Source organism: Trachinotus anak, unplaced genomic scaffold (genome assembly GCF_046630095.1).
Source record: "Trachinotus anak isolate AG129_WGS33_773 ecotype Australia unplaced genomic scaffold, CSIRO_AGI_Tana_v1 ptg000009l, whole genome shotgun sequence".
Taxonomy (NCBI): domain Eukaryota; kingdom Metazoa; phylum Chordata; class Actinopteri; order Carangiformes; family Carangidae; genus Trachinotus; species Trachinotus anak.
Genome location: NW_027273860.1, coordinates 1,892,000 through 1,915,246, shown reverse-complemented (window position 1 = coordinate 1,915,246; position 23,247 = coordinate 1,892,000). Strand labels below are relative to the sequence as shown.

The 23,247-nt window shown below is 43.7% G+C and overlaps 1 protein-coding gene across 3 annotated transcripts in view; it reads left to right on the top strand.

Moving 5' to 3' along the window:
* Nucleotides 1–22,527, top strand: part of LOC139624940 (nebulin-like) — a 54,088-nt gene extending 31,561 nt beyond the window's left edge. For 2 of the 3 annotated variants that reach the window (XM_071484377.1, XM_071484376.1), the window contains exons 34-68: nt 516–626; nt 736–843; nt 1,371–1,481; nt 1,848–1,958; nt 2,435–2,545; nt 2,739–2,849; nt 3,009–3,119; nt 3,228–3,338; nt 3,636–3,743; nt 5,011–5,121; nt 6,402–6,512; nt 6,622–6,732; nt 7,408–7,518; nt 7,690–7,797; nt 8,104–8,214; nt 8,310–8,417; nt 9,001–9,111; nt 9,641–9,751; nt 11,984–12,094; nt 12,925–13,026; nt 13,493–13,597; nt 13,695–13,808; nt 15,834–15,938; nt 16,680–16,784; nt 16,940–17,047; nt 17,617–17,727; nt 17,925–18,041; nt 18,122–18,232; nt 19,476–19,580; nt 19,731–19,835; nt 19,987–20,091; nt 20,362–20,454; nt 21,681–21,773; nt 21,867–22,106; nt 22,398–22,527. In XM_071484377.1, the coding sequence (XP_071340478.1) occupies nt 516–626; nt 736–843; nt 1,371–1,481; nt 1,848–1,958; nt 2,435–2,545; nt 2,739–2,849; nt 3,009–3,119; nt 3,228–3,338; nt 3,636–3,743; nt 5,011–5,121; nt 6,402–6,512; nt 6,622–6,732; nt 7,408–7,518; nt 7,690–7,797; nt 8,104–8,214; nt 8,310–8,417; nt 9,001–9,111; nt 9,641–9,751; nt 11,984–12,094; nt 12,925–13,026; nt 13,493–13,597; nt 13,695–13,808; nt 15,834–15,938; nt 16,680–16,784; nt 16,940–17,047; nt 17,617–17,727; nt 17,925–18,041; nt 18,122–18,232; nt 19,476–19,580; nt 19,731–19,835; nt 19,987–20,091; nt 20,362–20,454; nt 21,681–21,773; nt 21,867–22,025 (3,735 nt within the window). In that variant the 3' untranslated portion in view covers nt 22,026–22,106; nt 22,398–22,527. Of the gene's footprint in view, nt 1–515; nt 627–735; nt 844–1,370; nt 1,482–1,847; nt 1,959–2,434; nt 2,546–2,738; nt 2,850–3,008; nt 3,120–3,227; nt 3,339–3,635; nt 3,744–5,010; nt 5,122–6,401; nt 6,513–6,621; nt 6,733–7,407; nt 7,519–7,689; nt 7,798–8,103; nt 8,215–8,309; nt 8,418–9,000; nt 9,112–9,640; nt 9,752–11,983; nt 12,095–12,924; nt 13,027–13,492; nt 13,598–13,694; nt 13,809–15,833; nt 15,939–16,679; nt 16,785–16,939; nt 17,048–17,616; nt 17,728–17,924; nt 18,042–18,121; nt 18,233–19,475; nt 19,581–19,730; nt 19,836–19,986; nt 20,455–21,680; nt 21,774–21,866; nt 22,107–22,397 lie in introns of those variants that run through there. The other variant, XM_071484378.1, reaches the window with a different exon arrangement.
* Nucleotides 22,528–23,247: the final 720 nt, after the last annotated feature.

Genomic DNA, 23,247 nt, shown 5'->3' with positions numbered 1-23,247 from the left:
GAACGCAGCAACACAAACAAGACCTTCTGAATGAAAGAAAAAGATGCTGCAAGTTCAAACTTTTTTAAAATTTTGCTATGACCTTTAGTGAGAGAGCAGACTCTGGTCATTAGTATTAAAATATCTGTGGCTCAAACTGCAACTCACTGTTGCAGTCTCACCAGTCTGATTGGTTTTCCCTCTTTGTGACCTTGGAGTTTTCCCTGTGTGTGAGCCTGTGGTGTCTGGTGTGGCTGAGCTGTCACAGAGTCTCCACGACAGCTTTCATATCAGAGTGAGAGGAGGAGGCTGTTCCAAAAATAAGATGCTGCTCAGGCTGCACTTCCTCTAAACACAGATCGATGCTGCCGCCAAAAAACATTAGCTAAAATTCATCCAGTGGAGTCACACAGCTCCAGTGAAACCTGTTTACATCAGTTTGCTGTGACTCAGCTTCCGTTCAGTCTGACTGCTCCATAACCTCCTGGCTGCTGTGTCCTGTGTTGTTGTGTTGGTTTGTTTGTGTTGTGCTGCAGGTGAAATACAAAGAGGGCTGTAAGAAGGAAGTGTCCTCCTCCCTGTACCGCCTCCTCCCTGAGACGCCAGAGATGTACTTTGCCAAACAGATGTCGGAGATCCAGAGCGAGGTGCAGCGGCGCTCTGCTCTACTTTCTCTCCTCGTTCCTGCAAAACTTTTCTTACTGTGCTGTGTTTTCTCCGTTTACAGTGTTTGGTGTTTTTTTTTCTCCTCTTAAGGCAAAATACAAGAAGGACAAAGAGGATCTGCCCAACACTTTGTACTCGCTGCTGCCTGAGACTCTGGAGACTCAGTTTATTAAAGAGATGGCTGAGACTCACAGCGAGGTGGGAAACTTAAATTTAATCTTAAATTTTATCTTACTAATCTGCTTAATTATTATATATATTATAACGTGTAATTATATTATATTATTCATTATTTAACAAAAGAAAAAACATCAAGAACCAAGTGGGGTACAGATTTTATTTTTTATTATAAACCATCTGAAGAGGCTGCATCATCATCTTCATCATCATCCTCACCCCACTGCAGCTGCAGCTAAGAAACATTTAGTTTGACGGCAACAAGTTTATTTACTCATTACTGTGTGGGGTCAAAGAGGGCGGGAAGCTGAATTCCTATTGGATAACGGATGATGATGTCCTCTGGTGATGTCACAGGATGGTTGCTATATCAACAACCAATGGGATGTGAGACTGATAACATTGGTCAGTGAGGAGGATAGTTTCCAGAGCAGTGTGTGTGTGTGTGTGTGTGTGTGTGCGTGTGTGTGCGTGTGCGTGTGCGCGTGCGCGTGCGCGTGCGTGTGCGTGTGCGCGTGCGTCTGCGTGTGCGCGTGCGTGCGTGTCAGGTGAAGTACAAGCAGGCCGGGAAGCAACAGGCAGCGTCGTCTCTTTACTCCAAACTGCCTGAGACTCTGGAGACCAAACACGCCAAAGAAGTGACGGAGCTGCAGAGTGAGGTGAGTCTCCACCTTCATCTCTCGGTCTGCTCCTCTTCCTCTACCTTCTCTCCCTTTTTTTTCTCTCCATCTTTCACTTCAGTCAAATTCAAATCTACTTTATTGGCCTCAGAGTTGAATTTGATTCATGTTTAGCTTGAATTGCTAAAAAACTGTTAGATTCAAAGTTGAATCAAAGTCCAGAACAACCTGATCCCTTGAAAGTGTTTTTTCTAACACAAGAAGTTTAGATTTTTCCCAAAATACACGAGTGAAGTTCCTCCATAACCTGAATAACATGAATTATTATATTTTGACTTAATGTGAGGAGGAGACCAACACAAAACCTGCTCTTCAACATTAACTGTGACGCTTTGTTTGTGACAGAAAAAGTACAAAGATGAAGGGAGGAAGGAGATGACGTCATCTCTGTACTCTCAGCTCCCTGAAACTGCAGAGACTCAGTTTGCCCGCGAGATGACAGAGATCCAGAGTCAGGTACAGCTCCGCAAACTGTTCTTCAAACTCTTTCTTCTCTTTAACTTGATTCTGTCATTGAGGGAATTTTATTGTACTGTGATTTATTTAGTTTTTACTACAAACAAGAGAAAAGACAAAATACCAGAAACAAAGACAAGAATTTATCCAAACAAATATAAAATACAGTCGTTGTGTAGTTTGATTGTCGCTGTTGTGTCTATGCACAGTTTTCCTCTTGTATTAGAGGCTCTTGAACACAACACGTCAACAGAAGGATTCTCTCAAACCCAAACTCCAGCTCTGAGCGTGAAGTTGACAACAAGAGAAGAAGAAACTCAATGAGCCTGACGTCATTTCATCACCATTAATAACTGCTGCTTCTATCAGGACACTGAAAATAAAACTAGAGAGTAGCAAGAGAAAGAAACAAGCGTTCGTTGGATGTTTTGATAGAACGTTTTTCTAAATGTGTCCTGTTGTCTCATCGTCTCCAGAACAAGTATAAAGAAAGTGGGAAGAAGAGTCAGACTGTGAGTGTTTACTCTCAGCTACCAGAGACCAACGAAATCCAGTTCGCCAAAGCTGTTTCTGAGATACAGAGCGAGGTACGGAGAGATCTGAGTTTGTCATAGAGGTTTGGGTGGTGATAACACAAAACTGTATCATGTTCTTACGATCAAAGAGATTTTTTGTCTTGAGGAAAGTCAACTTGTGGATGATTCTTCTTTAATCTGGTCTCTCTTCTGTCTGGATTGTGTTTCCTGTTGTTCAACATCATGTTCGGTCTCGTGTTTCTAGACCAAATATAAAGAAGCAGGGAAGAGAGAAGTGTCCAGCTCTCTGTACTCAAAGCTGCCGGAGACTCTGGACACCCTGCACGCTAAAGAGGTGTCACGGCTGCAGAGTCAGGTACTGTCTGTGAAGAGGTCAGGTCCAGGTCTGAGTCTTATTTCACAGCTTCAGTCTGATTTGTTTCTTCTTGAGTTTGGATATTTGGTGGGTTCTGGATGTTTTCTGCTGGGAGGAGCTCACACTTGAACTTCCCTCCGTTCTGCCATCTTTGTGTAGGTGAAGTATAAACAGGACGGTAAGAAGGAGGGGAGCGGCTCTCTGTACCACCAGCTGCCTGAAACCACAGAGACACAGCTGGCTAAAGAGCTGAGAGGCGTTTACAGCGAGGTGGGAAACACACACACACACACACACACACACACACACACACATTTAGAGCTGCTGGGCGTCAGCACGGGGAGTCTGGGGAAGTAAGCTGTGTGTTTTGTGTCTCAGGTGAAGTACAAAGAGGAGGGAAAGAAGGAGATCAGTAAGAACCTGTACTCACTCCTCCCTGAGACGGCAGAGACACAGTTCGCCAAGCAGATGTCAGAGATCCAGAGTGAGGTGAGGTCCCTGAACGCCTCATACAGACGTTCCGCAGGCAGAGATTAAGTTTGTATTTTACTACAACATGTTGTTAAATGTGCTGCCAAGTTTTCAAAGATGGAAGAATTATCATGAAAAATAAATCATTTTTAGTTTATTACATTACATTTTCATTTATTTATTTTGTTGCAAACATGAACATAATTTAAATACACACACAGCTGATCAGTTTGTTTTCACACAGTAACAGAGGTTCGAAGAGGAACAAGTTGAAAATGTAAAAACTGTTTTAATCAACTTTTATTTTGTTTCAAGGCGACGTACAAGAAGGACAAAGAGGATCTGCCCAACACTTTGTACTCGCTGCTGCCTGAGACTCTGCAGACGCAGTTTGTCAAAGACATGGCTGAGATGCACAGCGAGGTGGGAAACTCTTAACTATTGTTGTTGTGAGGACATAGATCTGTTTACACAGAAGCATTATGGGAACTCACCTGGGGCCAGCTGCATGAAACACCTTCAGTTAAGATTTTCCTTAAAGTCTGAGTTAAGGTGTCCTTAAAGTAAAAAGTGCACAAAACACCCTTAAGTCTTCTTCTTAAGGTTTCCTTAAAATGTTCACTTAAGTATTTAAAGTTTTCTCCTTATCTTAGTCTTTTACTTAAGGAATCACTTAAAGTCAGTTTAACTCTTGCACAAAAGACCTTAGTGACCAAAGTAAAGGTAAGTTAAACTCAACATGAGTGAGTTTATAAATTAAGAACATGAACGCATCCCAAGAAGAGTGAGAGAGCTTCAATGATGAGGAACTTTTTCTACACAGAAAGGAGGAGGAATAAAACCTTAAACATCATCTTTAAGTAGAAAACATAAGATGTTTTATGAGCCACTGGTCCCTAAGTGTTTTCTTTGCATCCAAACCCTGATGTATCTGGTTCCTCTGAGCTCCACCGTTAAAACACATCAGTGAGCTGCACCTTCTTCACAATGAACACACACACTGCAGTTTATCTACACTCACTGTCCCGCTGCTCCAAATACTCTCTACAACACCAAATGTGGATTCATCCGCCGCTGAAAGTAGTCCTTAACACACTGATGCACCGTTTCCTCGTGTTTGAGGAACATTTGTTAAAAAAATATGGTGTCCAGCTGTTTTTAAAGATGAATTATAATAAACCAACACATGTTTTTTAAGATTCACATCTTCAGGAAGAACCAGTGAACTTCAGGGCCACAGCAGTGAGGTCAGATAAACAGACTGTTTAAGGAAAACAAGGTCTCCAGAGAAAGTGTGTGTAAGTGTGTGTGCTCCATCTCAGGCTTCTCATGTTAACACATTCCAGATAAAGTGATTACTGTCATCTATTCTGGTCCTGTTATCAGACACACATTCATATCTGCTGGACACCTCCCCCCGTCTCTCTCTCCCTCCTTGAACCTCTCTCTCTCTTCACTCGATCAGTGTCTCTCCACCTTCTGAGTGTGGTTTTGATGTGAATCTGGCTCCTGCAGACACAAAGCGACAATACTCATCTTTGTTGTTTAGTTCTTTTCAAAGGAAGTGGTACTTAAAGTGTTTCCTGGCAGTTAAACAATCCTGAATAAAGGCACCAATCTCAGCCGTGACACTGGTGATAATGTGGGGTTTGTTGTAAGAGAAGCTGTAAACTGTTGGTTTTTCCTGCAGGTCAAGTACAAGGAGGCGGGAAAGAAGGTGGCCAGCAGTTCTCTGTACCACCGGCTGCCCGAGACTCTGGAGACGCAGCGCGTTAAAGAGGTTACTGAGCTGCAGAGCGAGGTACACACATCTATTATTCACACTCACTCATTCACATTTCATGATGTTTAATATTTGAGCATCAAAACACTTAAAGACTGATTCCTCTTCCTCATTTGTGATGTAATATTTAGTATTATTTAGTCAGCGGCGCCGGTCAGTGTGAGCACATCATGGTTAAATCTGCAGTAGTCGTGTTTTACTGTGGAAACCTCCACTCAGAGAGAAGCTCAGACTGAGTCCAGCGTCGCTCTTCCAAGAATTAATGAATGAATAATATTTTGCACTTTGAAAACTCTGAGCTAAATGTTGAGGATGTTTGTAATTCTGTTTGTAGCTGCTACAGCAACAGCAAAGTTTTGTCAGCATTATCTCACTGAGGAGCTGAAGTGTTTGTGTAACGTCACTCAAACACTGAACAGAGGGACAACAACCAATGAGCTGAGAGCTGAGGAACCTCAGAGTCTGTTCTCTGGATTTGGGTTTGGACCAAAGACACTTTCCCTGGGGAGCCCACGAGGAACCGGGGTCTGAACTTAGTGAAGGGGAGATAGAGTCCGTTCTCGGGAGGTTGCACTTCCTGAAGTTTCAGGATCTTTCTGGTTGGGGCTAAACGTCGCTGATTGGTCGAGTCACACTTTCAGGTCGGCAGTGTTGTCGTGTTGTCTTGCTCGTAGTTTGGTTGTCCATTTTTGCAGAGGATGACGTCCAGAGGGAATGTGATAGACTCATCATGTGTTCATGAAAGGGGACCATCATGATTCAGCCCTGCAGAGGAAATCTCAACCCGCTGGAGGAGCTTTCACCTCTGGACACTAGGTCTTGGTGAAATTAAGCTCCTGGATCTCATGGTGGAAAAGCACTGACAGAAATATGATGCTGTTTCCTACAATGTTGTTTTCTCTGGTTTTCCACTGACTGATGGTGGTTTGAGTTTCTACCAGGTCACATTTTCATCAATGTCCGAAACTTTCCAAAACCAACAATTCAACTTTTACACAGTGAGACAGTGAGCAGGGTTTGAACTTCTCTCCACACAACTTCTTCTTTGTCTCAGGACAAATGTCTGACACTGAGTCCTGTCCCCATTCATACGATGCACAAGCTGGATTGTTTGAAGCTTTCTGTAATTACTGTTGCACTAATTAATCATTTAGTTTCCTGATTCTGTTTGACCGAAAACACTCTGGGATAATTGTTTTTCACTCATATGAAAACAGGAAGATGAGAATTAATTGTCTAACTTATCAGGAAACTAAACGAAGCTGATGTTTTGTTTCACCTGCTGCTGTTTCCTTCAGAACAAGTACAAGGAGAGCGGGAAGAAGCTGATGTCATCCAGCCTGTACGCTCAGCTGCCGCAAACAGCCGAGATGCAGCTCGCCGCCAAGATGTCAGACCTGCAGAGCGAGGTAAAGACACACACAGCTGCAACAACAGGCACATGTGAGGGTCACTCTGTCTCTGTTATATCCCTGATGTCTGAGTGAGTTTGACTTGGATCCTCTCTGTGTTTTCCAGAGTAAATATAAAGAGGACGGGATCAGGAGCCTGTCTCAGAGTTTCTACTCTCAGCTGCCGGAGACCGCCGAGACTCAGCTCGCCAAAACCGTCTCTGAGCTGCAGAGCGAGGTGAGGAAGACGGTCCTTTCCAGACTCTTCTTCTTGTGAGGCGGTGGTGCTGAACATTAAGCTGCTGTGCTGCCTAAAATATCTCATTTAACAGATAAATAACTCATTAATAATTTGTCAACAAGGCACAAAAGCATAAAATCCCTGAATCCCTGCAGCCTCCGTGAATTGATTTCATGGTACAAAGAAAACATGAGTGTCTTTACATGAACACTAGTATCCTGGTTATATTTTGCACATGTAAACAGCTTATCCCGGATTCAGAAACCTGGATACAGCAGCTGGAGTGTATCCAGGTGTCTGAACCTTCTCATCAAGACACACCTGGAGACACACAATCAGAAACCTGGATCCTCTGATGATCAAGTTTATGAAAAACCAGGTGATTGAACACTGTCAAAACAGGATAGGGATCAAAATCAGGACACTACAGACACACTGCAGACACACTCCATGACGCTGTACTAACTGTGTGGAGAGCTGCACAAACAGAATCAGTAGAAAATCTAAAACAGAAACTGTCCTTCCACAGTGTTTGATTGACAGATGATCAGTGAAAGATTTGGAGCAGAAATATCACAACAACACTCTCCTCACATGATTTCAGTAACTTCACAGTCAGTTAGGAGACACGCAGGGACGTGTACAGCAGCTGACAGTTGATGTTTCCTTTAGGCCAAGTACAAGGAGGCGAGCAGGAAGGAGGCGACCAGCTGTCTGTACCATCAGCTCCCTGAAACTCTGGAGACGCAACACGCTAAAGAGGCGACGGAGCTGCAGAGTCAGGTACACTCACACTCACACACACACGAAGGGTTCATTTGTAAAGATGGTCTGAGAACTGTCTGTAAGTCATTTTGCCACTGGATGTTGTGATCTGTGTGAAAGAGGAAACTACTTGATCGTAAACAGCTTCAGTCTTGACCCTGACGTCCAGCGTCTCTCTGTCGTCTGCAGGTGAAGTACAAGGAAGGTAAGAAAGAGCTGAGCTGCAGCCTGTACGCTCTGCTGCCGGAGACAGAGGAGATGAAGTTCGCTAAAGCCGCCGTGGAGCTTCAGAGTGAGGTGGGTGGACGTCCACACAGTGTCACCAGAGCTGTGGACCTGGAAAGGTTCACTACAGCTTCTTTTATTGCTAAGAAATAAACATCACATGGATTCAAGATGCATTATGACAGTTACAAACTCTTATTCTCATCAAAATATTCCCTGCAGGAGAGACACTCAAGTTTCATTTGTTTCATTTCAAAAGAAAAACAAACTTCAGGCGTAAATAACAGTACAGAGGATATTCTCTTGTTGCAGACGCAGCCTGTTTTCACATGTTTTTCTGCAAATTCACTTTCTTGTCTGGGTGTTTGTGTGTGTCAGAATAAATACAAGCAGAAAGGCCGACAGGAGATCAGCAGCAGTGTTTTCCACCAGATGCCAGAGACCAAAGAGACAGAGTTTGCTAAGCAGATCTCTGAGCTGCAGAGTGAGGTGAGAGGCTGCACCAGTGTGTCTGTGTGTTTTCTGTCAACATAAATATATCTTTACATCTCAGTGTGTTTGTGTGTGTTGTATTTCTCTCTCAGACAAAGTACAGGAAGGACAAAGAAGATCTGCCCAACACTTTGTACTCGCTGCTGCCTGAGACTCTGGAGACTCAGTTTGTCAAAGAGATGGCTGAGACTCACAGCGAGGTGGGAAACTGTGTGTGCATATTTTAGTGTTTGTCTTGAATAGAATTTGTGTTTTTAAACAGCAGAGCTTAATGATTTATCAAGAGGCTGATAACCAACTTTAATTTAATTATCTTTATGAGGCTTGAATCCACATTTAATAAGTTATGAAACCTACATTTCATAACTTATTACTGTTTATTAACTGCTACTACACAAAGTACCTACTGGTCATTAAAGTCTTAAGGTGTCTCAGATTCATTTTTTTTTATAAATATCAGGTCTTAAAAGTCTTAAATTGTCTTAAATTTACATTGCAACTATTTTGTCAGAAATAGTTTTATATCAAACAGTTGTATGTTGTCAGCAAACAGGTTTATATCCAGTTAAACTCAATTATTCCTTAAGAAACCTTTCTACATGACGTCATGTCCTGAACGTCTCTGTATCAGGTCTCAATAATCCTGATTACACAACAAACCTCTGTTAAAGTTCTGGTCCTCATTCATTGTAGAGCAAAAAGGAAAAGTAGAATATTTTCAAGTGATGGTGTGCAGGAGTGTGTGGTGTGTTACTGTGATCTAATGTTGTTTTCTTCTCCCAGAGTAAATACAAGGAGGCTGGTAAGAAGGAGCTGGTTAATAGTCTGTATCATCAGCTGCCTGAGACCAAAGAAACTCAACACGCCAAGGAGCAGAGTCAGCTGTGCAGTGAGGTGACGTCCTCTTTGTACTGCTCATCATTATGTGTGAAATGTATTACTGTCTGATATCCAGACTCAGCGTATCAGCTGATAATCAGATACCAGTTTATATCTGTTTATCTCTCATCACTCATGTTGTTTTTGTTTGATCATCAGTCAAATAATCCAATAATTTCTTCTCTCTGTAAAAACCTTTAATTGTTTGTTGTTGTTAAATGTGACGGAGACAAATTTAAAACACATGAACATCTGTGTGGAGCTGACTGACATGATTCCATCAGTGTCAGACTCAAGCATATTGACATTAATTGTTGCATCATCATTAATTATCCTTATTAATGTATCAGACAAACTATCTCAGAAAACTGTGTTCAATGTGGATCAGTCAGCTGAAACCCAGACCATGTAATAAATCCAGTTTTGGCTCCAATTCGATGGATCGAACTGGTGCATCTCTAATCATAATTGATTGCTGATTATTCCTTAAAACATCATTTATCAGATGCCTGTTTAAAGTTTTAAAGTTGTGTTTGTGTTGCAGAAAGTGTACAGGGAGGAGGGAAAGAAGGAGGCCGGCTGCAGCTTGTACGCCCAGATGCCCCAGACCATCGAGACCGTGTTCGCTAAAGAGCTGAGCAAGACGCAGAGCGATGTGAGTCTGACGTGAGGAGAGACGCTGCTGTCGGTTTCTAACTGAAGACCAGATGGGAGGAGCTTAAACAGAGGCATCCCACAATCCTCTCTGTTTAAGGCACACTCACGGGAAGGGAGTGTGTTGTGTATAATTTTGTGTGCTGAGGCGTGAACATAGAGAGCAGCTGTGTCGTGCTCTACAGCCTGAGGACACAGACACTGACCTACTGCCCACACACACACACACACACACACACACACACACACACACACATCAAGATAAACGTCAGTGTCAGGTTGGATCATGACAGTCAAACGTGTGACAAGAAGTGACACCTGGAAGAAGCACAGAGGTGAATGAATCAAACTGAATGAAGAGATAAAGAAACACGACCTGGTCTGAGGAGATCACGTCACCAGAACAAGAGAAAAAAACACCAAACTTTGCAAAGGTTGCTTCATAGTCATGGAGTTGTAGATGTTCAATTAAAAAAGGAGATTGAAGGTTTATAACTTATGGTTTTTATAAGTGGAAATTATAAATGTCCAAACCTTGACGTAGAGTTTATTTCCATGTTGCTGCTGTTGGTTCAGACTTTGTGCAGCTGCTTCACAGTAACAGTAAACCTGCAGGTATTTTAACGCTGCTGGATTTTGGTGCACGACAGAGAGATTTTAATGTGAGACACAAAAAGGCCACTCCACTGTTTTGAACCATTGAGGACGCAGAGGTCATGTTCTCTCTGTTTCTGTATTTTTTCTACAGGTTGATTCTAGTATTTAGCAGATTAAATGTACTGTATATAATATATCCAAGCTCTTCTCCAGATATCTTTAAAATTCTTTAAAAAAAACTATGATTAATATTTTGTTTAACGTGGTTTTCACACATAAAAAGTGAAAAAAGTAAAAGCTCATCTACTCTGACTCCCTCATTGAGAAACCTGGATCAGGCCTTGGCCCCGCCCACCACCTGCTGGCTCCAGGTGTCCAGGTGAGAGAGCAGAGAGGATGAAGATGTTAGAGGAGGAAACATCAGAGACTCAGCCTCATGTTGGAGCCTCAGTCAGACCCAGACTCAGATGAGGAGTCTGTTGAGACCAGAATCAGAGACTAGCAGACGGATCAGAACCGTTAGTGTAGTTAGCATCTTTTATTTGTTCATGTTGTTTGTTAGCTTGTAACTGGCAGTGGCTGACACAGTGTTAGTGGTTGTACTAATGCTAACTCTGACTCTCTGTACTGACAAGGTTTCAGATTTATTTAGCCCCGCCCCCTGTCTCCACAAGTTGACAGGATTGGTTCCTCAGGTTCTATGACATGAAATGACATGAAAATAATAAACACAGGACCAAGGAGAATCAGGGCCGGCCTCCTCCCTGGCGTGGAGTCAGACTGAAGGTTTTACAGAAGGGGGTCATCGTCTGGTGTCAGTCGGCCCGGGGGCAGAAAATCAGAGCTGGGGGTAAACTGGGGCACGGGCGTAGATGCTTTCTGGTGTCATGTCTGTTGACCGAGCAATGCAACGCTAACTGGAGCGTGTAACGCAGACCACCTACACAACAGCAGCCCACACTGTCCCACTGTCTGCAACACCCCGCCATAATAAAACTGATCCCAGAGCCTGAAGAGCAGAGAGGAACAAAACATGAGACAGGAGCACTAAAGGCTTTTAATTTGACGTTTCCTACTGTGTGATGTTGTGATTGGAAAAACAACTGATTTGTATGGATGTGCTGAGGCCTCCTCTGATTGTATGGTGGCTGTTCCTTTTGACACATAGATGAGGCTCTACTGACCAAAATATTATGAGTGACTAAAGTGAGAAGAAGCCACTGAGAGTGTGGTGGATAAAAACAGAAGATTATGTTTATTCACTTCCAGCTTTTCATCAGTCGGTTTTGAAATTGAAGCCACTTCAGGCCTGTTAATCCGCTCTCAGTTTAATATTCAGCTCTGCGTCATGCTGTGAATTTCTCATTTTCACAGTTAGAAGCAGCTCATCTTATTTTTAGGCAAATGAGCGAGTGTGTTTTCAGTCGTTCTTCAGCACCAGGCTGAATTAGTCATCATATATTTTCCCCCTCAATCCATCACACTGCTTTTTTCCTGCGTTGGTTTAACCGCCTCTCTCCTTTTATGTTTCCTCACTTTATGTTTTTATTTCTGCTCTTCTCTCAGACTTTTGCCTTTTATTTCCTTTCCTCTACCCCTCCCCTCACTGTCTTGTTCTGTCTCTGTCTCCTTGTAGAAGTTTTATAAGGAGCAGTATAATCGGGAGAAGGGGAAGTCCAGCTACACCAACATGAAGACGCTGCCTGAGGTGGAGCACGCCATGGAGGTCAACAAGAACCAGAGCGAAGTAAATACGCAAATGCACACAATATATGTACTTTTCAATATGATATAACAACGAATTTAAATCTCCATCCAGTCTAAAGGTAGATGTCCATGTGTTTGTGATTATAAAGCAGGTCTAGGTTCTATATCAATACTGTGAAAGTATCAAAGCCTCAGTCCACAGAGAAATGCACACAGCCTGTATTCAGACACTGAGCCTTAAAACCAGCCGTCAGGACTTCTGGAACTTTGTGATGTCACAACAAAGCAGTCAGATCCTCTCTTCTGATTGGCTGAGTGACCTGTTGTTACTAGAGCTCCAGAGAGAAGCCTGCGAGAGGAGATGTAAAACTACACTGACTAAGATGGTTTAATATATCTCCTGATGGAGATCAACACTTCAGATAAAACACAGAAGAAGAGGAAAATATAGAGCTTTAGCTGAAAAACAACAACCACAGCACAGTTTGTAGTTTTTGTTCTTGTGAACAACAGTTGCATTTATCCAAAGTGGATGAGAGTGTTGCAAACATTTTACCACTGTTCAGTTTCAAAGACACTGAAACAATCACACAACCTTTGATTTTATCCTGTTTTTATTATTTTTATTATTACTACTATTCAAAATTTCAGCTGCAAGGCTTCGATCCAGAGCTAAGAGCTGGCGTACACCTGTTTCAGCTTCTTCCACCGACCGCCTCTGATTCTAAAACGCTTTGCATCAGTGAACTGTTACATCCACACTGTCCTCCACATAACCAGAGATTCTGAGTCTGGACTGAGGACAAGGGGTGATGCACTTTTATAGTCATTGTTTTCTTGTAAAATAAAACCTGTCTCCGCTGGTCTCAGGTCAGCTACAGGAAAGGTAAAGAGGAGCTTCATCACTACAACACGATGCCAGACAGACCTGACATCGTCAACGCCGCCAATGCTGCTAAACTGGCCAGCAACGTGAGTCTGTGTGTGTGTGTGTGTGTGTGTGTGTGTGTGTGTGTGTGTGTGTGTGTGTGTGTGTGTGTGTGTGTGTGTGTGTGTGTGTGTGTGTGTGTGTAAAACCACATCCCATCCAACATTCATTTCCATGACAACAGTCCCATTCACCAGCTGTTCTCTGAGTGGAACCACTGATTAATTATAGAAAACGTTCTGCTGTTAACACTGAACTGTCGTTATGTAAGAGTGTTCTGCAAGGTTCATCTTCATGGGAAGTGTGTGTGTGTGTGTGTGTGTGTGTGTGCGTGTGCGTGTGCGTGTGCGTACGTGCGTGTGCGTACGTGCGTGTGTGTGTGTTTGAGAGACGACACAAGAAGGGCTGTAATGTCTCTTTAATTTTTCAGTATACCAGTAAGTGTGTATTTTGTGTGTCCTTTTTGAATTATTTGTGTGTGTGTGTGTGTGTGTGTGTGTGTATCCACAGGTGGCCTATAAGAGTAACACTAAGCAGCTGGTTTACAGCGATGGCTCTCTTTTGTCCAGAACAGACATCCAACACGCCAAGGAGGTTTCAAAACTGGCCAGCCAGGTAACACACACACACACACACGCGCCCTTCCCAGCATGCACTGGGTCTATCGCATGGTCATGTGTAGTTAGTTGACGTCTGTCACTCTGTCCCACAGGTGAAGTATAAGGAGAGCTTCGACAGACATTTAAAGGGCCAGAGGCCTCGTTACAACCCCCTCGACTGTGTCTCCTTCAAGCACACACAAGCTGCTGCTGCTCTGGCCAGTCAGGTGAGCCGATCACGTGGTCACATGATCTGTCTGGTGGAAAAAATCACTTGGACTCAAAGATGAAGTGATTAGATTTTGGTGGGAGAGGGTCAAAGGTCAAGGTCAGTGTGACCTCACGTTCTTGTGAATGCGATATATCAAGAATGATGTGATCAGAAATGTCTAATAGGATAAAATGATGACGTTATATCCAGAAGGTCAAAGGTCATCTTCACTGTGACATCATAATGTTCTGCAAAAACACTCCTGGACATTAGTCAACGCTGTAACATTTTGACATTTGATTGGTTGGCGGAGGGATACAAACACGAGGTGGGTCTAGTTTTTGAGGATGAAACTATCTTTGGATCAGACGAGTCACGGCCGACAGGACACAGAGTTTCAGCTGAAAACAATGAGACGATTTTCTGTGGTGAGACAGCTGCTGTAGTGTTTTTATGTAATTATCTCAAGAGTATTTTCACATCAGAATCATCAGGTTTGATTCCTTCGCTTCACCTGAAGACTTTGTGTGTGTGTGTGTGTGTGTGTGTGTGTGTGTGTATGTGCGTCATTCACTTTGACTCACACTCCTAAATTCAGTCTGTTGTGTGGGCGTAACCATGGCAACCTTTCTAAGGCAAATGGAGAGGGGCTGTGGGATGAAAGCTGGAGAAGTTGAAGAGGTTACACACATGCACACCTACGCGCACACGTCTACATGTGAGTGCACACACGCACAGACAACAGCACTATGCAGATGAAGTCCCATACAAACACACACACACACACATTCAGACACACACAGATGTAGCTGTGGTTGAGTTCAGTCCGGGCGCTGCCCACACAGCCTCTTCACAGCGTTACGTAACAGCTTGTTGTGTCGATCGCTGCACGTTCACTCAGAAAAGCCTCTGTGAGCTGCAGACTCTCAGCATCAGGACACAAAGCAGATCTCTGAGCGCAGGACTTCAGGACAAGTGGCTCGATCTGCTGCCGATGCTGGCGTCAAGTCAGTGAAAGGGAAAACACAGATTCACTTCCAACGCTACGTGTTCACTTTCACTGAGCTGTGTCCTCACACGCTGTGAAAGCACGGCTGTAGTAAAGTTTGTCGTTGGCCACCATCTGTGTCGTTTAATGAAACCACTAATTATGGCACAGAGGGAGGGGGAGGGGTGAGCAGGAGACAACAAAAAGTCATTTTTTGTTCTTTTGGCAGAAGTGATTGTGATATGAGTCATGATTTCAGTTGGAGTGATCTTTCTGCATTTTTCACTGAAAAAAAAAAATTTTGTTGGGTCTTGTACCAAACAAACATGATCTGTCGGCCGGAGCGTCTCTGCAGCTCCACGATGCTCCAGCTACAGTCTGTTGTGACACATTTCACCTTTATCAAAAACATCACAGCTGCTGCGATTTGTATATTGCACTTGGCCATGTTGCAGTTCCATAATATTTTGATTGATTGTTCAGTCTCACTTGAAGAGCAAAGAACTTCTGCTAATCTGCTAATGAAGATGCTTTTTTAAACACAGCATGAATGATTGTGATTTAAATTTGAACTGGGGTTGAAAGTCAGGTGCTTGACGCCTCAGTGTTTCCTCACAGGATCCCAGCATTTGTAGCATGTTAGTCACTTGTGTGTTTGTTTACTGAAGAATATGGAGCGAGCTGCAACAAAGAGACTTTTCCACACCTCATTAGCACTTTGTCATGGATCTCATCCGACCTGAAATTGCTGTTGTTGCAGTAACCTGGATCAACTTTTGGCTTCATTAGTGTTCAGCTGTGTGGCAAAAGATTTTCTACCTGAAGTGAATAAAGCAAAAGTCCAAACAAAGCAGCAAATATCCAGACCTCTGTCCTGAATCAGAGCAGAGCAACAACAAAGAGGTGCAGAAATCATCTCTAACTTTACAGCTTCATGTCCAACAAGTTCGCTTTTTCCAAATCTGTTTTTTTAAGTCCTGGGATTACTGAGTGTAATTTTAAAAACACAGGAGAACGTTGACTCCTAATAAAAACTCTTTATCTGACCTTCAGGTGAAGTATAAGACCAACCAGAACCAGAAACCAGAGGGGTCTTCAGACCTGCCGAACCTCCTGCAGCTGGAGCACGTCCTGCACGCCAGCAAACTGCAGAGCAACGTACGACATCACGCGAACAGCTGCTGTCACCTGCTTCACAAAAGCAAGACACACAACACATTCCTGTACATGCATGCACCGGTCTACATGTATCTGTGTGTGCGTCTACGGCTCCACCTGCACAGGTCATCCAGGTCGTCTCTGTAGCAGTAGTGCTGAGTACTGTCTGTGTCGACTTCTGTAGTTATCAGGGAGTATATTGCATATATATATATATATATATATATATATATATATTGCATTTAGGAGGAAAATAAAAACACAAATAAGATTGTTTAGAAGATTTATTGTCAAAATGACAATTATAATGCTGGTTGGGGCTGACTGCACAGGAAACACCTTCCACCAACCTTAATCGTGTGTGTGTAAAATCTAAACACCACATGCTGAAATTTAGAGCAGAGAAATCCAAATGTATTTCTAAAAATAAATGAAAAGGGGCTGAATCGTCCAGTTTCTGCTCTTCCCAGCTGGTCATGGTGCAAATGCAAACTTAAGCAAAATTACTGGAAAAAAGGAAGAAAAAAAACATCTGATTAAAGACACTTCCAGGATCACAAGGTCCTGTATGAAAAACAGAAAATATAAAAGTATCCATCTATCCATCAGTTGGTTTTAGGGGCTGAGCAGTGTGTGTGTGTTTGTGTGTGTGTGTGTGTGTGTGTGTGTGTGTGTGTGTGTGTGTGTGTGTGTGTGTGTGTGTGTGTGTGTGTGTGTATGTGTGTGTGTGTGTGAGATCAGGTGGAGTATAAGAAGAAGTACGAGCAAACGAAGGCCCACTACCACGTAGCTCTGGACACGGCTGAACAGCTCCACCACAAGGAGAACGCGGTGCTGCACAGCCAGGTCAGACACACAAACACTGCCTGCCCTGTGTGTGTGTGTGTGTGTGTGTGTGTGTGTGTGTGTGTGTGTGTGTGTGTGTGTGTGTGTGTGTGTGTGTGTGTGTGTGTGTGTGTTTACCAGCAGAGGAATGAATCAGTGTGTGTTTGTTGTTTCAGGTGAAGTACAGAGAGGAGTATGAGAAGAACAAAGGTCGCTCTCAGATGGAGTTTGGAGACACTCAGATGTACAAAGTGTCTAAAGAAGCTCAGAAGCTGCAAAGTGAGGTAAAACATTTAGTGTCCTGTGTGTTAGAGCTCTGCACGGCCTTTCTTCAACACTGCACAGTAGAGCAGAGGGTAAACAGATGCACTTCTGCATCTGAAGCAAACACAACATGTTTAGCTTCTCTCAGTGGAGGCTTCAGAATCAGAATCAGCAAGTGCACATAAGGAATGTGACTCTGGTTCCCAATGTGTGTCCACACAGTCACAGTGTCCAGGGAGGGTCACTCAGCAAAAACAAGGACAAGGGAGCTCAGCAGAGATAAATAAACAAAAACATGTGATTATTATTATGTACAAACCTGAAGGTAGATAAATCAATAAATGTGATAATAATAAATATGGTCGCTGTAGTTTTTATCAAACAAACAGGAGGAAACTGTGCATTAGTTGGGGACTATTTTCAGCGGCGGATTAACCCACATTTAGTGCTGTAGTGAACAGCCAACACACAAAACACAAATACATTATCAAAGAAAGTCTCTCTCTCTCTCTCTCTCTCTCTCTCTCTCTGTCTCTCTCTCTCTCTGTCTCTCTCTCTCTCTCTCTGTCTCTCTCTCTCTCTCTCTCAGAGGGAGTATCGCAGGGACTATGAGGAGCAGATGAAGGGGAAAGCCTTAGTAGACGTGGACCAGACACCTGGATACCTGACCGCACGCCATGCCAGCAGTCTGCTGAGCGAGGTAACACACACACACACACAGGTACACACACACACACACAGATGTACACAGAATTTAAGGCAGCTGTGAGTTTCTCTCCATTAAAATAAAAATCGATGTTATGTGCTTCGTTATTTTAATGTCTCTGACTCTTAAACTCTCAAACATCCATTTACTGCTCATTCACTCACTCATCTGTGTCTTCCCTCTCTCTGCAGAAAGAGTACAGGAAAGACCTGGAACAGGAAGTGAAGGGGCGTGGCTTATCAGGCATCGGGCTGGAGGAGACTCCAGAGCTGCTGAGGGTGAAAAACGCCAACCAGATCCTGAACCAGGTAAAACACTCACCTGTCACACACCTGTAAAAGCCACAGGTGACTCTGACTCCGACTCTGACTCTGGTGGTGGTCTGTAGAAGGAGTACCGCAGGGACATGGAGAGGGAGATTGTGGGTAAAGGCATGGAGCTGAGCGCCGAGGTCCTGGAGATACAACGAGCCAAGAGAGCCTCAGAGATCCAGAGCCAGGTAACTGTGTGTGTGTGTGTACTGAAAGAGAGAGAGAGTCACAAATATTTTTAGTTTTTTGTGTGTCACTACAAATATTGTGAGCAACTTTAAAATGTGGTTTTTGATCAAACCAGTTTTATCTCTTCATGAAAATTGGATTCATTGAATAATTCACTACATCATCTTCTATATTTCCTCTTGAAGTCTTGTTATTTCAACAGAGGAACCTGGAGAAACATGAAAAATCAAACATTTCTAGGTATATTTCTGACTTGTTGAAACTCCCACTCAGCTCCACAGCTGCGGTTTATCTCAGTCTCAGAGGTCCTGTCAGCTCAGCACCAGCTGCTCATGGAGTTTACAGGACTTTTAAAGTGGTATGAATCACCTGCAGGGCCCCAGCTCTTTGTTAAAGAGCCTTTAACCTTTACAGGAAAATAAAGAGGTCTCTCAATGTGACATCATCAGACCCCTTAAAGCTCTCCTTTCCAAGGTGGCCGACACTTAACGATGTTCTTCTCTAATATTGGACCATTTACAAATTTGTTCATAACATTACTATTTCATGGTGTTTAATTACTTTTTTATTCCATTTAATTGTTCACTATAATCTTAAATTACCTTTTTATATATTTAACATTTTAATGTTTTAAACTAATGAGTCTGTTCCTTTATCAGTACGTACTTTATATAAGATCAGAATAAATTCACTGTATCTATGATCATCTTTTTATATTCGCTTCATATTTTTTTCTTTCTTTTAGCTGCATTTTAATTTATATATGAGAACTCATGTGTTGCACTTATTCGCTCATTTAATCATGTGTGCACTCAGTGTTGTTGTTGTGCGGAGTGTTGGTCATTTTGGCCCACAGATATAAACTGTCGGTGTATTCCCGAGTTGTTGACTCAAACTTCACATTTTTATGAAAAATACAAATACACAAGTGCAGAAACAGATGTTTCATAACACATTAAAGAAAACATCTGTATATCTAAGATGAAAACTGGACATAAAATTACTCTAAATGTCTCTTACTGAGACAGAAAAAGGGGCAAAAAGTGAAATAATTGTAGTTAATTCTGAATGAATAAAGTTGTCATAAAACAACAACAGCAGTGATAATAGCAACTGTACAGCCATGGTTTCCATAGCAACGAGCACCCTGCAGATCATCCGTTGCAGTGATAACTAATGAGCTGACAGTGTGTGTGTGTGTGTGTGTGTGTGTGTGTGTGTGTGTGTGTGTGTGTGTCACAGAGGTCGTACAAACAGACTGAGCAGCTCAGAGAGAACTCATACGGGACAGTGACGGACACTCCCGAGCTGCTGCACGCCTCCTACCTCAAAGACGTCTACAGTCAGGTCTGTGTGGGACAAATAAACACAAGCAGTGTTAGAAACCTGAACGACCAGCATGTCAGCCTCTCTCTCTCTCTCTCTCTCTCTCTCTCTCTCTCTCTCTCTCTCTCTCTCTATCTATCTATCTATCTATCTATCTCTCTATCTCTGCAGAAGAAGTACAAGGACGAGGCCGAGCGGCTGAAGGGAAGTTACAGTCTTGTGTCTGAGACCCCGGAGATGGAGCGAGTCAGAGCCAACCAAAGACACATCAGCTCTGTGAGGACACCAGCTCTTATTTCACTCCCTGTAGATCAGAGCTGGTTCCTGCCCCACACAAACGCACATTTATTATCCTCTGAACACGGGCCAGGTATAAAGCGGCCCACGCTCCCTCTGCCTCTGACAGCAGCTCTCTGTCGCCCTCTAGCTGCGGTACTGCTGGGACTCCAAGCTCATGAGAGGTCTGATGTCCTCAGTCACAGAGACGCCAGAGATCGTCCTCGCCAGGGAGAACGCCAAGAGGATCAGTGATGTATGTGCACATGTCTATGCGTCACAACGAAGGCTTTACAGCAAGAAGTAAAGATAAAGTATTAACACAAAAACCAACAATAAAAATAAAAAAATCACATTTGTTCCTTGAAAAAACAGCCTGTGTTCCCCTGAACTGGCTTGTTAGTTGTTGTTTGGATGATTTAAAATGATTGTGTAGTCACTAACCCCCCGGAGCAGGAAACCCCGCTCCTCCTCTAAAGGTGTGCCCAGCAGGTGCTTCCTCAGTGCTGATCCCAGCTGTGTGCAGGTGCGGTACAGAGAGGAGGTGGGTCGCGGCACCGCCGTCATGGACACACCTGAGATGGAGCGGGTCCGACGCAACCAGGAGAACATCAGCTCAGTGAGGACGCACACATACACGACACTTGGTGGTCAAAGGTCAAAGGTCGCTGTGTGACTGAGGGAGTGTGAGGACTGAGTGTTTCTAGACGCAGAAGCAGTTTAGTGGATGAAAACACCAATAAATGAGCAGTGGATTTGTGTGTGTGTGTGTGTGTTTTGCAGTGTCATTAGCAGCCATTAGCTGACTGTGCAGAACAATCGTCCATTCAGAGGGCAGATCAGGACCACACACACACACACACACACACACACACACACACACACACACACACACATACAGTCAAACCAGCTCTGGTGTCATGGTGACCAGACCAGGCAGCTTTTCCACTGCTCGATCTCTAATGAGTTCATGGCAGCTTTTTTTCTCTGTGTGTGTGTGTGTGTGTGTGTGTGTTGTTTTGAATGAGCGTCACATTTTTTCCCATCATTCTTGCCAACAGCTCTGACCAGAGTGAGCACCTGGGGCGTCCCACAACACTGATACCACAACTTCTCATAACAGCAGCAGAGCTCTGTAAACACCTGTTTGAACCACCTGTCACTGTGATTCTACTTCCCTTAAATTTTTCACATTTTTCACATTAAAAGCCCACAAAGAAATAACACAAAGGCAGGAAATGCTGGGTTCCTTTCACGCTGGTTTAATGCAGATCAGGAAAAAGGGCTGGTGAGTGAAAACAGTTCTCCTGGAGGAAGTTTTATGTTTATATTAACTGGGAAACAAGGGAAAATCCTGATATAAACCAAAGGCCTGGTTCACTCTGCCATGGTTTAATAATTTACAGTAATTACAGATTTGTTGGAGGATTCACTTCCAAACCCCAGTATCAGCTTCAGGAGCCAGAAACAGGCCCTGAGAGAAATGTCTACAATGATTGGTTTTATAATGATGGTCTGTGCTTTGGGCTGCAGGGTTTTTTTTGATGCAATACCACAAGTGGCCACTGGGAGTGTGAGTGAGCCAGGCTGCAGTTTTACACATGTTGAGTGTAAACATGAAGAGGAGCATGTTTAACTTCACATCAGCTTCACTGTCACTCAGGAAACCCAGATTCCACACAGACAGATTTGTTGGGTAGACCAGTTACTGATCACAAAGACATCATGAAAGACTTGAGCTCTGATTGGTTGAGGTGTGACATCACAGTAAGGACACGCTGACCCTCTGAAGAGCTGTGCCGTCTGATCCCGTCACACAGCCTTTCCTGTCTGTCGTCCCACCAGGTCAAGTACAAGCAGGGTGCAGTGAGGGCCACCAGTGTCGGAGTGACCCCCGAGCTGGAGAGGGTCCGGCAGAACCAGGAGAACATCAGCTCGGCAAGACGCACACACACACACACACACACACACACACGGCTGCTTATTATGTCTCTGGTGATGTCATATGTGATGTCATGTGTGTGTGAGCAGGTGAAGTATCAGCGCGGGCTGCAGGAGGTGAGGGGGCGGAGCTGCACCGAGCTGGACACACCTGAGTACAGGCGTGTCAGGAAGACTCAAGACTCTGTTTCCATGGTAGCGGCCCGGTTGCCATGGCTCACACCTGGGCTGTGGGAGGAGCTAACATGAGTGATGTGGCACAGCGGTTGGGGCTGTTGCACCGAGACTAACACCCACCACCACCAGACAGCTGGGAGCACAAAGCTGAGTGTGTGTGTGTGTGTGTGTGTGTGTGTGTGTGTTTGTGTGAGTGTGTGTTAATAATAAAATATTTTAAAAACATCCCGTGTGTGTTTTATTTGCTCACTGACCAAATGCACCCTGACCTGTGTGTGTGTGTGTGTGTGTGTGATTTGTGACACTTGTGTGTGTGTGTGTGTGTGTGTGTGTGTGTGTGTGTGATTTGTGACACTAATGTGTGTGTTAACTCTCTGTATTGGTGGTTACAGTGATGTTGACACTGACGTGTATTTGCGTGTCCTGGTTTTGTTCTAACAACAGGCCAAGTACCACGAGGACTTTGAGCGGGCGCGCGGCCGAGGCTACACACCGGGACTGGATGACCACAGCATGGAGCGCTACCAGCGAGCCAATCAGATGATGGGAGAGGCGGGCTACAGCAAAGGGATCCACTCTCAGTCGATGGAGATGGACAGACGACCGGGAGGCATCATTGTAGGTCAGTGAGCTGTGTGTGATCGGACAGAACGGAGCTGTAACAGGTGGGGCAGAGTGATTCTACCTGTCTGTGTTTTCATGATGTTAATCTGCTTAAGCTTCCTTTACAGTATGTTTCACAATAAAAGCCTTCAACAAAAACTGAGGTTAACAGGAAATAAACATCAGAAAACATGGAGGCGTCTTAGAAAAACACAACAAAATATTTGATGGTAAAAAGGGAATTTTCTTCCTCCAGCTTAATTTTATTTTTCTCTGCTGAATCTTATTTTATTTGACCTCACAATGACGATGTTTCAACTGTGCTATGTTGACTGACACCTGCTCAGGTGAGACAGAACGTCACTGCACTCGTTCTGATTACAAACATGAGGAAGAGCATGTTTGAGTTTGAGTTCTGTTATTTTATTTGCTGGTATGAACCCGAACGTGCAAACATAGTGTGTGTTTTTCCGAACGATTAACCCCCCCCTCTCTGAAGACCTGAAGGTGTGGAGGACAGACCCTGGCTCCATATTTGACTTTGACCCTCTGGAGGACAACATCCAGTCCAAGAGCCTGCGCAGGATGTCTGGTAGTTCACCTGAGTCCCCTCTGTCTCCTGAGATCAGAAACCTGCACTAATATATAATCTGTAGTTGTGTTTGCATGAAACAAATCTCATGCTCTTTGT